This window comes from Terrapene carolina, unplaced genomic scaffold (assembly GCF_002925995.2).
Source record: "Terrapene carolina triunguis isolate 2854851 unplaced genomic scaffold, T_m_triunguis-2.0 Scaffold67, whole genome shotgun sequence".
Taxonomy (NCBI): Eukaryota; Metazoa; Chordata; order Testudines; family Emydidae; genus Terrapene; species Terrapene triunguis.
Genome location: NW_020664418.1, coordinates 44791216 through 44804739, shown reverse-complemented (window position 1 = coordinate 44804739; position 13524 = coordinate 44791216). Strand labels below are relative to the sequence as shown.

Sequence of the window (13524 nt, the reverse complement as noted above, 5' to 3'; positions counted from 1 at the left end):
GACGTGTGTGGGGAAAAGAGCATAGGAGACCAGTGGGTCAGGAAAAGTGGGTGGTACTGGCTGGAAAGGGGCATGACCAGCACATGTGCTGTTTCAGCATCTCTTCAGCAGCCTCCACTGGTGCAACTTGAAACTGCTTCTCCACAGTAGAAACCTTGAGGAAAGGTAACAGAGAGACCCTCTTCTAAATCCCCACTTCAGCATAGTGTCAAGGCTGGTGCAAGGAATTATGCCCTTCTGTTCCAGCTAGGTGACCCTGGAGATGTACTTTCACCAAGAGGCTTGTCTCTGTAATACCCTGTTTCCCCGAAAATAAGACCTCCCCCGAAAATAAGACCTCCCCCGAAAATAAGGCCCCGAAGCTCCAGGAAAAATAAGACCTCCCCTGAAAATAAGACCTAGCGCATCTTTGGGAGCAAAAATTAATATAAGACACTGTCTTATTTTCGGGGAAACACGGTATAAAAGTGTACTTGCTTTGGGGGAGCAGTAGGAGGAGATTAGATCTTAGCTTACTTTATGAAGCAAAGAACTTTTACTACTGGCTTGCTAATTCAGGGAGAAATGCTGATGTAGAGAGAATCTAAAATGGCAAGAGAAAGGTTTGACTCTTTCCAAAGGCAGAGCAGAAAAAAGCTAGTGGACATTACCCAAATCCTTTGCAATTAGCTGTGGTGCCTTTTTAAATGTCAGGCATTCCCCCTGCACATACTGTATTTGTGCTGAAAGGCGTCTGCTGTCCAGACAGGTAGATTCCAGGTGTATATAGATGATCTGGATTTCGTTCTTTATGTCCTATGCCCTGTCTTGCACTGTGTGAAACGTGAGCCCCTCAGTTCTCAGCTGTGTGTTTGGGAAGCTTTTTAATTCCATAGACTTCGAGAAAGATCTGTCTTACCTTACATGATTCCCTGAAACACAAAGTTGCTTATAACTGGCTCATTGCATCTGCATGCAGGAATGTCCAAGTGTTCTTTTAAATGCAATTTTATTGCAAAAACCGTCTGTCCACCTAATGCTTGATGCAGAAATTACTGGGTGAGGATCTCTGGCCCTGTGCTATGCAGGCTACCAAAACTAGGTGATCATAATGATTCCTTTTGGCGTTAAAATGCATTAATCTAATCCAATGCACTGCATATCCTTCCTGTAGTCTGTATTGGCTTCTGCTGTATTTTATGGCAACCGTGTAAAACCGTTCTTGCATTTGACACTGGCCCACGCTGCTGTGTGATTTATATTTATAGCACATTTCAAAATGAGTGTGTTTAATTTGAGAGGGGGGAAGTTAAAAATGATCTAAGGTATGCTCCTTTGAGTGTTAAAGGCTTAGGGCCAGATTTTTAACTGGTGTCAGTCAGCCTAGCACAGTGGAGCTAGGCTGTGTCACACCAGCTTAAGATCTGTCCCTTGAGTTCATTAGGGAATTACAAGGACTTCGATTCTATTGGGGAAATGCTGTCCAGTAAGATGCCACTCACCAGGAGGTGGTTCAGAAATGCCAACTATCGCTTGGAAATGTTTTTAACGGAATGAATCTCCTGCAGCCCAGCGTACATATTTATATGCTAACCATTAAGGTGCTGCAGCTCAGGACGAGTGACTCTGTGGACGGACAGAGGGAACACAGAAGCTTATTCACTGAAGTTGAGTGAAGTCATCTCCCTTTCAGTGCTGGCAAGTTGAAGGGGTGCTCAACTCTTCTACTTTCTAATATTCACAGTCAGTCCATTTTTATTTCGTTTCCCAGGCACTCAAGAATGTACAGCTCTGCTCCTCTGCGGGCAGCTTTGTAATGATTGCATGGTTTTCTGTAACTGTCGTGCAGTCTGTGGTACTACAAACCTCTGGAAGGGCTTGTTTTCCTCCTAGCCGGCAGCGTGCAGATCCTCATTATTTGTGGGCACCTTGAGACGTAATTAACCCTTCTGGCTTACACAGAGAGTCCTATCTATCTTGTTATCTGCAACAGGGTATTTCCAAAGTGCATTTAAAAAAAAATCGAACGTCATGGCTGTTTTCTCAGTTTAAAAAAATGCACCAAGTGCTGACAGTTGATGCCTCAGGGACAAAAGCCTGCGCAGAGCAGTGCTGGAATGACTGCCAGACAACTGTGAGCGAGGCTGGGATGAACATGTGTGAATGTGTGCATTGATGAGATGGAATGAATGTATGAATGAACAGAAGTGCTGGTGTCAGTTTCAGGTGGGCATGAGGAAGCTTAACAACCATTGGCGTCTGGCCGCCTGAATAAAACAGATTCATTCAGGGGAAATGGACTATCGGGATGCTAGCTTATTTACCAGACTGGTAATGTAGGGCAATTCAAGCTGAGTTTAAGAGAGCTGTAAACAGACTCTGGAAAACCAGCATCATAGAATCAACATTGTAAACCGGAATCTTCACATTGTAGAATGTTGCTTTCCCGGGCAAGTCCCACAATAGAAGGTGCTCAGAAGAAATCGATTTCTCTCAACAACTAAACAGTAAAACTCTCTGCTTTGGAAAGCAAGGCAGTGTGTTTCTAGAATGCCCTTGCTCTTTGATTTATTTGCAGTGTGAAATAAAATTATGTCCACTTTATTGTCAGATAAGACATGTACTGTATCAATGCTTTGTATGGGAACGTGGGGCAGATTCTGCCACCCTGATGGGGAACTTTACTCCGTGGATTGTGCCCATATTCCACAAGTAGTGCCATGATTGTAGTGGAAGTACTCACATGAGCAAGGTTTGCAGAACCTTTACTACAATATTTCAGTGGATACTGGGATTTGGTATCTTACGTATTGCAGAATAAATTGGTTCTCGGTACTCATTTGCTTTTCTTTCATTTTACAACTGAAAATTTGAATACACTTTGACTGTAATGAGGAGTATAGCTTTAACGTCACATCTGTGTCCAGCTTGTCCCTTATTCATTCGTCAGATGCTTTACACATCTCTCCCTGAGCTGTGAAATGTATAACATTTCTCATCTTTGAAGGGGGCAGTTTTATTAATGTATTTGTCACTTGGCCTTTGCTTTAATTTCCTCACTGAAGTGAATAAGTTCACACTATCTAGTATTTATTTTTCTTTGTATAGTAGCTGACAATTGCTTCATCTCGGGACTCCCTCAAAATGGGTCTGGTTTTCTTAGGTCCGTAGAATTTTAGGCCAAAAGGGACCGTTATGTTCATCTAGTCTAACCTCATGCATATTTTAGGCCATAGATTTCACCCAGTGATTTCTAGCCCAGCAACTCAGTTTTTTTCTAAAGGAAAAAATGACTCCAAGTGATGGAGAATCTACCACATCTTTTGGTAATCTGCTCCAATGGCTAAATAACATTTAATGTCATGTGCATTTTTAAAGTGCACCAATCGTAATAGCAGCCACAGGAGTTTCTTACAACTTCTTTGGCTAAAACAAAACCTTCAGAGGGTAGAAGATAGAGAAAATTTCCCAAATTGTCATTCAGCACTCATTCCATAGTTGTCTAATGCTGCCCCATCCTGAATCTGGCCTGTGTGACCTTTCTTCAGCAGACTTTCCGTGACTATCATTTTGTTCCATTAAAATGTGCAGATGCTTTTGTTTAGGAGCAGGATTTTCAGTTTCTGCTGTTCTTGCAACAGTGTGATTCCTTTTCTGGTTCAACTGCAACTTATTCTCTACTTTCTGCCTTTTTTTTTTTTTTTAATTCACTCTTCTACAGTTCATCCATCTTTTTTCCCCTTCTCTCTTTTCATAGATTTTCATGGTCTGATACAAATGCGCGCACACAGTTATGCATGTATCTATAATGGAAACTCCTGATTGGTTCCACTGATGGACAGATCACATGGAAACTTAATTTAATTAAAGGCCAATCCAGGCTGAATTTGGAGGGAAGTTTCAGCTACAGTATGGTATATGTTACTGTGAGCTACCTGCTAGAGCTAGAGGAGCCTTTAATATATACTTTATTTTCTAGAAAAGAAGAGACAAAAGAAGATGAAACCAGTGAATGACTGGAGAGAGCGAAGAAATGCCATCCGACTCACCAATGAGTATACAGTAGAAACCCTGGTAGTGGCTGATGCTGATATGGTGCAATACCATGGTGCTGAGGCAGCCCAAAGGTTCATCCTCACCGTTATGAACATGGTACGTATTCACTTTGTTCTTGGGGAATGAGTCAAGTGTTCTGATCTACAATGTGCTGAGGGTGGGGTTCATTTTGAGGCTGATGGCTGAACCAGATCTCCAGTTTGAACTTGACACTGGTGATCTTTTGAGAGTATCTGAGCTAGATCTGGGAAAAAACATCCCCTTTTCTGTGTTTAGGTCTGACCTGAGCTGTAGGGGTGATTGTGAATCTGAAGATTCAGATCTGAACCTCCTTGGCCCTAAGGAAATCAAACTGGTTTGAGATCCTAGTTCAGGTTGAACTGATCTCTTCCAGGGAAACTTCATTCTCTACTCCAAGTCTGGGGTGTCCATTCATGGTATCTGATAACTGTCTTCTCAACAGCTGGACATGCAGAAGCTGTGTTCCCGCACAGATTTGTAAGGTGTTCAGAATATTGCTTCCCTAAGCGCTTTTATTTTCTAAACAGTAACTGGGATAATTCACTGGTTCCTGGGTGGGTCTGTGGTGATTACAAGTTGTCTTGTTTGTGCTTTCAGCTTTGGGACCCCGTTCTGTTTTCCTCTGTGAATTTCACATCTGAGTCACTTGCAAAAACCCTCTTAAGTCAAGCTGAGTTGCTCATAATTGTGTGTGTAAATGTATATAACACCCACAAAGTACAGCTGGGCAGGGATGTGACATAACTTTCTACTTGAGATAAAAGTATTGGAATGCTCTCACTTGGGCACCGCTCAGTGATCTCATTTGACGTGCACACTGAAAATGTTTTCCCTTAAGAGCTTGGAAAACTCTGCACCCTTTTCTTTTGTGAGAACATTGTGCTTATTGTGTATTGTGCATTTCTCTTCCTTCATCCTTTATAACTAAGGGTATTTTTCCTTAAAACCATTGACAAAGATATTTTCATCAGAGTTGTCTTGCTACTGGCGACTTCTCCAGCTGAAGTATTAGTCTCTTTTCACGGCAGCTTGTTGCCTTGTTGTCTAACAAGGAAGCTTCTGACGTTAGTTGTTGAAACAAGGAGTAGAGGAGCTTTTAAGAAGCTGTTTCTATGCCGATGCCTGTTTAGTAGGAGGGATAAGAGGACTTGAGATGGAGCCTGAACCGAAATCCCAGATCCAGACTTTTGGGGAGTTTGGTTCTGGAACTAAATGTTGTAGATCTCCTCTGTTTCTGTAATGGTCCAAATCAAATTCCAGGATCCTAATGATGGAGAAGTTGGGATCCAAATTGGAAATTTGGGTCTTGGACTCCTATATAAAGAAAAAGCACAAAAATAACCCAACGGGAAATGGAATTTTCCACTTGGGACAGATTATTCCATTACTGGCCATAGATAGACGTCTGATCTGATCTGCCATGGCACTTCCTGGGTTCCTAAAGATTTCCATGGAGCATCTATTTTTGAAAAGTGGAGTGGTAAACTGGAATAGTACAAAACAACAAGGAGTCCAGTGGCACCTTAAAGACTAACAGACTTATTTGGGCATAAGACTTCTCGTTGTTTTTGTGGATACAGGCTAACACGGCTACCCCTCTGATACTGGAATAATGCAGTTGAAGGCAATGGAGCTACCCCAGTAAAGGATCTGGACTTTTAGAGAGAGATGTTTTATCTCGTACAATTGATTTTTTTTTTTAAATGACAATATCTGCCGCCTCCTACCACCAAAAGGTTTGGCGACCTTGCTGCAAATTGCAAGCACCTGTACTGCAGGCTTGAGGCCGCATCCAGCCAAACCCCATGGGATTGTTCACACTATGCTAGATAGATGTGGTAACACATCGTAGCTGATGGAATTGTACTTCAAGAACGAGCTACTAATCCTGCCAGGGAAGTAGGAATCGGGGAGAGACACTTTCACCTCTAAGTTGCTAATTCATATCAAGTATGGCTGTTTGGTGACTCAGAGTTGCTAGCTGTTCTGGTGGCTTAAGAATTCAGTCTCCGCCAATAGGTATTTGCAAAACCCCTCACGGCTGGTGCTAATTTGCTCCCAAGAGTCAGTGGCTGCAATGGCTGTGGACACTGAACTGTCCACTCTCAGATGGCCGGGGTCCTTCCAGATCAGGACTGAGACATGTGAGCAAGGAAGTAGTGGGTGATGGGAGCTTGCACTCCTCATGCTTGTGCTGTTTCAGCTCTGTAGCTAGAAAGCAAGACTTCATCCTCTTGGGCTGTCAATCTGTCCCCTTTCTTGAGCACCAAACTGGCAGGAAAAAATGAAAACAAAATCTTGACAGTAATCCACAAGACCTAACCCAACAAATGAAGAGCTGAATGAGACACATCTCAATGCATAACCTCACTGCACAGCAATGGCCTTTTTCTAAACAGGTCTGTTGTTCCTTTAACAGGTGCTGATTCAATGAGGTCCCATTGTGTTATGAAATCTTTGGCTGGTTGAGCCCACAGGGAATTTAAATGATCTATTCCTTTAACAAGCTGACTCTTTTTTTTATTATTATTTCACTTCTAGCATGTTGTGAGAGTATTCACTGAACAAGGCTTCATTGTGTGTCTGTATTTATTTGGCTTGGTTCATAGAAAACGCGCTCTTTCAACAGATCAGTTCTTTACCATCCCTTCATTATGAAATGGCATTGTTGCATTTCAGGATGTGTTCAGTTTGGAGCACAGAAAGGTTATTCTTCGCAATGCCACACCGCCCCTATCCTGAATTCCGCCCACAAGCTTTGCAAGGGGTGGGTAGAAAATGTTTCTCTGAACAGATCTGTTTTCCAAGCTGCTTTTTGTCTGAGGCAAACCTATACGTTTACATTGGTTGGGTGTGATTATTCTGGTTGTGCATCATCATGTTCTCTTTGTCCTCCAGCTCTCGTTGATGGGATTCAGGGCCAAATCCAGATTTCTCAACACATCCCAAATAAATGAGTTGTACATAGATGACTTACATGAGGTTTTTCCTCTGCCCGAGGGGAGGAGTAACAGAGAGCCTCTTTGTGACATCAGCTCATAGGGTGTTGACTGGTGGATCAGCTTGCTTGAATCTCATTCATTAAAAATACAGGGGTGAAATCCTGGTTCCCCTGTAGTCAATGGGAGTTTGCCATGAGCGTCATTGGGGCCAGAATGTCATCTCAGGAGGGGAGAGATGAAAGAATTGGGTTTGTTTAGTTTGGGAAAGAGAAGACTGAGAGGGGATATGATAGCAGTTTTCAGGTATCTAAAAGGGTGTCATAAGGAGGAGGGAGAAAACTTGTTCATCTTAGCCTCTAAGGATAGAACAAGAAGCAATGGGCTTAAACTGCAGCAAGGGAGGTTTAGGTGGGACATTAGGAAAAAATTCCTAACTGTCAGGGTGGTTAAACACTGGAATAAATTGCCTAGGGAGGTTGTGGAATCTTCATCTCTGGAGATATTTAAGAGTAGGTTAGATAAATGTCTATCAGGGATGGTCTAGAGTCTAGACAGTATTTGGTCCTGCCATGAGGGCAGGGGACTGGACTCGATGACCTCTCGAGGTCCCTTCCAGTCCTAGAATCTTTGAATCTATGTGATTAAGGCACTGGACTGTCACTCAGGGGACCTGGGTTGAATTCGAGGGTCTACCACAGACTGTGTGACCTTAGGAAAGTCACTTAGTGACTCAGTGTGCCTCAGTTCCCCATCTGTAAAATAGCACTGCCACACCTCACAGGGGTTTGTGGCATGTTTCTGTGGAAAATGGGAGCCAGATATTTTCCTATATAAATAGGGTGGAAGAAGTCCATATGGATCACACCTCACTGGCTGGAGTGCTCAAGGTCCCCGGAGCTCACTTCAGCACCACTTCTGTGGCCTGTTGGGCGCTCTGGATATTGGTCAGGGGATAGGATTTGTCCATAGTATCTAGACTCTGCTGGTTCAGTTATACTGCAGAATGGTGAGCTGCCTCTAACAGAAACCAGAATGTTAATTTTGGCATTGAGGCTTTTATTTGAGCAAATAGGACATTACTGGTCAGGGGTTATTAATTTAACTTGTCACTGTAAGCCATTACGCTTACTGTCAAACCATAAAATAAGCATTAAAAGGGCTTATTAATGCATGTTCTATTTAAATCAAGTGATCTGCTTTAAAGTATTTAATATCTGTTTGTGATACAAGAGTTTCTGGGGAAAAGAGTCAGCATTACAAAATACTATTTTATTGCCCCAGCTGGTAAATAAGAATCTTAAAAAAAAAAAAATATAAACAGCTATGAAAGCAAAACCCTTCTGCAATGAGACAAACTCTGGATGATGTACAGCTAATTCTCTGTTTGTAATGGCACTCTCTGATCCTGCACTTTGAACAGACGACACATTTTTTTTAAGATGACAGGGTTATTTATTATTATTATTCCTAGATGCCGTTCTAGAGGCTCAGGCTTGTCTATTAAATAAATCCAATAGTAGAAGTTGTAAACCAGCCTTTTCCAAAGCCATGGAGGATTTTCCATTCAAGGTGCTCTCTTAATACAGCACTAGGAGCCAACGTAGCTCCAGACCTTTGAGTTAAGTTTTTTAAGTTGCTGCTCTTGTAATGAAATCTTCCTTTATTTTCTCAAAAGATGTGGCAACATCTTCCTCACCAATAGGAGAGTCCAACTTGCTTCATGATAGGATTAAAAAATGAGCCAGTCAATAAAGTAGGTGTTGGCTGCCACCATCTAAACATGCAGCACTGAAGTACATAATGAATTTTCGAAATTGGATGGTGGAGGGCAGTTTTTCCCGAACTTGGGACGCCGCTTGTGTAGGGAAAGCCCCCGGCGGGCCGGGCCGGTTTGTTTATCTGCCGCGTCCGCAGGTCTGGCCGATCGTGGCTCCCACTGGCTGCGGTTCGCTGCTCCAGGCCAATGGGAGCTGCTGGAAGCGGCGGCCAGTACGTCCCTCGACCTGCGCCGCTTCCCACAGCTCCCGTTGGCCTGGAGCAGCGAACCGCGGCCAGTGGGAGCCGCGATCGGCCAGACCTGCGGACGCGGCAGTTAAACAAACCTGCCCGCCGGGGGCTTTCCCTACACAAGCGGCGTCCCAAGTTTGGGAAACACTGGTGTAGGGGATATGGTTACATGAAAATGTCAGCAGAATTGTAAGAGGGGAAAACCTGAGGCTCCCCAGCAAGCCAATCCTAGAGAGACTTAAACTATTTAGGATTGATGGATGTATAAGTGACCCGTTTCATTAGTGACTGACAATATAAATACCCATGTTTCTGCTTATATGTGATCTTCCTACATTTATCTTCCTTTGCCAATGTTCATCTGTGTGAATCTCTTCACTGATTTCTTCCTTTTCCACATCAGATTAAAGCCCTTTGGCCTCAAGGCTTTGCACAATGCTCCTGTACTGCATTTCTGCTCTCCTTGCCTCCCGTTTTTCCCCTTTGCATTCTCGGACTTAACTGCCAGGTCTCCCTCTTCCACTCTCAGCTTCACGCCTTTTGTGCGCTCGCTATTCTCTGACTTCCCCAAAGCCAAGTGTCCTGCCTTTCTCTTTCAAATCCCACTTCAAAATGCACTTCTTCAGCTCATCTATGCGGGCAGTCCATCGCTATCTGCTCCCATTTTTGTTTAATCTGATCTTGCATTTTTCTCCATTAACGTGGAAACTCCTTAGATCCTTTTGCTTGTTTTGTAGATTTGTCTGTGGACTTGTAAAGTGCGGTGTTATTCTCGCTTCATAAAAAAAGCTCCTTCTAGATTCAGGTTCATGTCTGTTTCTGTAGCTAGGAGACCATGACTTTTTCTTGTTACTACTCCTCTACATTTCTAGCAGTCTGCTTACAGCAGTGGCTGTTTTGGAGACCGGTCAGATGCAGCCTGTTGCGGAGATGCACACGTTGCTTTCTCATAAAGATTTTCCCCTCTTTTTGTTCTTTCTTGTTTTTATTATTTTCCCCTTCATCCCTTCAAAATAAATTGCTCTTGAAAATATGAGGCTAAGCTGTCCATGGTAATAGCAGTGCTCTGAGCTTTGAGGAAGGACCATACATAGGGCGTCTGTTTGTTTTTGGGGGTTTATTAATTTCATTTTGGGGAGTTTATTTTTAGCAATTTTTGAGTTTTATGTGGATGATCAAAAATTGTTGTTTGGGGTTTTTTTTCCCCTCTCTGTATATAGTAATGAGTAATGCATATAATATATTACTCATTAGAGTAGTTTATAATGTTAGAAACAGTACTACATTAAAGCACACTTGGGAACCTTTAGTGCATACTAGCAGTGTCTTTATGGACCAATTAATGCACAACACTTTAGAAATCACACCCCCATAGCCTGCATTACTGCTCCATGTAGACAAACCCTTAGATCAGGGGTCGGCAACGTTCAGCACCCTGGCGGGCTGGGCCAGTTTTATTTACCTGCTGATGTGGCAGGTTCGGCCGATCACGGCCCCCACTGGCCGCGGTTCGCCATGGAGGCGGCGAGAAGCGGCACGGGCGAGCGATGTGCTGGCTGCGGCTTCTCGCCGCCCCCATTGGCCCGGGACGGCGAACCGCGGCCAGTGGGGGCCGCGATCGGCCGAACCTGCCGCGTCAGCAGGTAAATAAAACTGGCCCGGCCCGCCAGGGTGCTTACCCTGGCGAGCCGCGTGCCGAACGTTGCCGTCCCCTGCCTTAGATACAAGTAACCATTTCTGATTTTTTTCCGGTGTTTATTGGATAAATGCGGATTATTATTTTTTTTGTATTGGGGGTATCTTGTTGGTATTTATTGGTTAAAACCTGAAATCAGAAGCTGTAACTTTATTCAACTAGTAACACTTACACTGAGGTGTTCTGATGGCTTCTGACAGTTTTCCAGAACTTACTGTAAAAGCAAACAATTCAAACTGATTCTTTAAGCATTTCTCGCTTGGTGGGCAGAGAGCTGTCAGGGTTTCCAAAACCATAGCATGGTAATTTAAATAGGCACTTTTGTTCTGTAATCTTCTGGTTTCATAAACCCGAAGACATACTTAGATTAAAAAATGAAAGTGCATTTTTGGATTTAGATAGAATGTTGATTGCAGTTTGGTTTTGAATTTGCCCCTCTTTGAGGCAGAATACAGCCTGGATAAGTAATTGTAGTGTGTATACTTCATTCTCCTGCAGCTGTTGCTAAGCCATTTGATTAATGTAAAAGCCTCTTGAAGCAGCAAGCAGTAACACGAAGTTAATGATTCCTTGAATGTTATTAAGAGGAAAAGTTTTTATGTTGGCCTTTAGGAATAAAACTGGTTTACTCTCTGTAGTGTTCTTTTGCACTCTGAAGTGCACAGTTCATTCTGGCATTTCTCTTTGAGATGCGTTTGTAGTAGCAAAATCACATAAAATACTATACATTGTTTGTTCAGAGCTACAGACCGTAAATGCAGATCTCTATCTCTGTGCCCTTTGGCTGGAATATGCAGACTCAGGAGTTCTCATGGCTACTCGGCTACCTTGCACATGTCCTTAAGGTCATGATCTGGATCCTTGGGGTGGGGGCTGGGGACATGAAGGGAATGAGTATAAATACATCACCATCGTCCATAGGTTCCTTTTCCCTGATGGCTGGAAGAACATCCTCCCTCAGCTCTGAGAAAGCTTTACGTCAAGTAAACCTTGCAAAGTGTTGAATCTCTCTCTCTCTTTTTTTTTTTTCCTTTTTTTAATGTTTTATAGTGTAGTTTGTAAGCTCAGTTTTAGGTGGGAGTTAAGAGATCCCATGGTACTTTTCAAAACAAGTAAGGGAAAACCTTGGTAACCTGGCTAACACTCTCACTCATAAATGTGGTCTGACAGCCAAGGCTATGCAGGAGCTGCTGTTTGCGTGCGGGGCTTTAAAAAAAGCCACACAACCCATCCTCTGGCTTCGTAAGGTTCAGAGCCTACAACAAACGATCTCACGCATGTGTTCACGCTCCTCTATCTCTGCCCCTCCAGCCAGGGGAACTCTGGTGGAGTTTGGTTCCTCTCAGTTTAAGTTCAGCCTGTTTGGGCTGTGTTCTGTGCACAAGAGGGCAGGCCAGGACAAATTGGGCCAAACAGGCGTTTACTCCGTTTACATCCCTGTTGCCTTCAAAGAAATAGGGAGAAAGTGAGGCAGGTGCTGAACGAGACACAAAAGAGGAGCTCTGCTTCCTGCCCAGGTAGTTCACAATCTGAACTAGATGCAAACGAGACTCATTGGAGGGAGAGAGAGAGAGAGAGAGATGTGATTCTCTGATTGAGGGTCCAGCCTTGAAGTGTTGCCGATATGTAAGGGGGGGCGGGGAGAACGTTGCAGCAAAGCTCTGAATAGGTAATTTGCTTTAAGGAGCAACTTCTTTGAGACGTAGGTCTCATTCTTTTGTTCCTCTCTTGCTTTTCCTCTGTTCCTCCTTCGTTTCCGTACCTGCTTTCCCCTTTACTGTCCCCCTTCCCTATGTGCTTTTGATGACTCCTCACAGAGCGTGAGTCAAGAGAGAGCAACGAGCAGATTGGTCGCTTGTTCTCCCTCTAAGGGGGGCACCATAAGCAGGGCCAGCGGATGGGCATGACCTTTAGCCAGCCCTGTGCTCTCTTCTCATCACTTGCCCTCTAGTCAGTGATTTAGAACCCTCCCTGCTGCTGTAACCATGTCTTCCTGTGCCTCTCCCTCCCCCCCCATATTTGCAATTCTGTAATTGGAGACAGAAATTATATAGTTAAAGCCTAGAATGGTGGTTCTTAAACGTTGGTCCATGGAACAGTTGCTGGTGGTCTGCAAAAAGCTGGCAGGTTACATGGTGTTGGCTCTCCTTGTGCCAAACGGCCTGATTTTATTAAAAGACACTAAAAATACAGGAAATGTTCTTACTTTTCCAGGCCGGGAATGGATGCAGAGGCCTCAGGGGTGTGAGGCAGTCGCAAGTGGGAGGGAGGGTGGTCTGGGTTTTCGCAAATGGGAAGGGAGGTTCCCATGAGTCAGTCTCTGTATTAACACGTGTTCCTCACCCTGAGAAAACTTGGGAATCTCCACCCTAGGAAACCCAATATCCCAACTGTAATTATCTCCACCCTCTCACTTAGAGCCATTGGCTCCTGTTGTGCCTATGGCCAGTCAGACACGGTGCGTTAACATCTTTGACGCTGTTGTTTAATGGTGGTTCCCCTCAAGGCTGGGTGAAGAAGGCAGAGGTGATGCTTGCCATAGGGAAGGCCTAGAGACTTTAATTATTTTATTTTAAACAGAAACTTGGATTCCGTGGGATTCTTTACTTGGGGACACGGGTTAACTTGCCCAAGTTGACGACATGTTGGCTACCTCCTAGGCCAGCTTGGTCACTGCAGAGTACCTGCATTTAACTCATTATCATAAAGCATCTGGGATTGGCTACCCAAAGTATGCCAAGGAAATTGGTACGATGTGTCACAGCGACCTCATTTAGGGCCAGGTCTGACTCCCACTGTGGTCCCTTCTGGCCTATGATTTGG

At 43.9% G+C, this 13524-nt stretch overlaps 1 protein-coding gene across 1 annotated transcript in view; it reads left to right on the top strand.

Moving 5' to 3' along the window:
• ADAMTS17 (ADAM metallopeptidase with thrombospondin type 1 motif 17) overlaps positions 1 to 13524 on the top strand; it is a 262300-nt gene that overhangs the window by 31958 nt on the left and 216818 nt on the right. The window contains exon 4 of the mRNA XM_026648360.2: positions 3959 to 4131. Coding sequence (XP_026504145.1) covers positions 3959 to 4131 — 173 coding nt within the window. The remainder of the gene's footprint in view (positions 1 to 3958; positions 4132 to 13524) is intronic.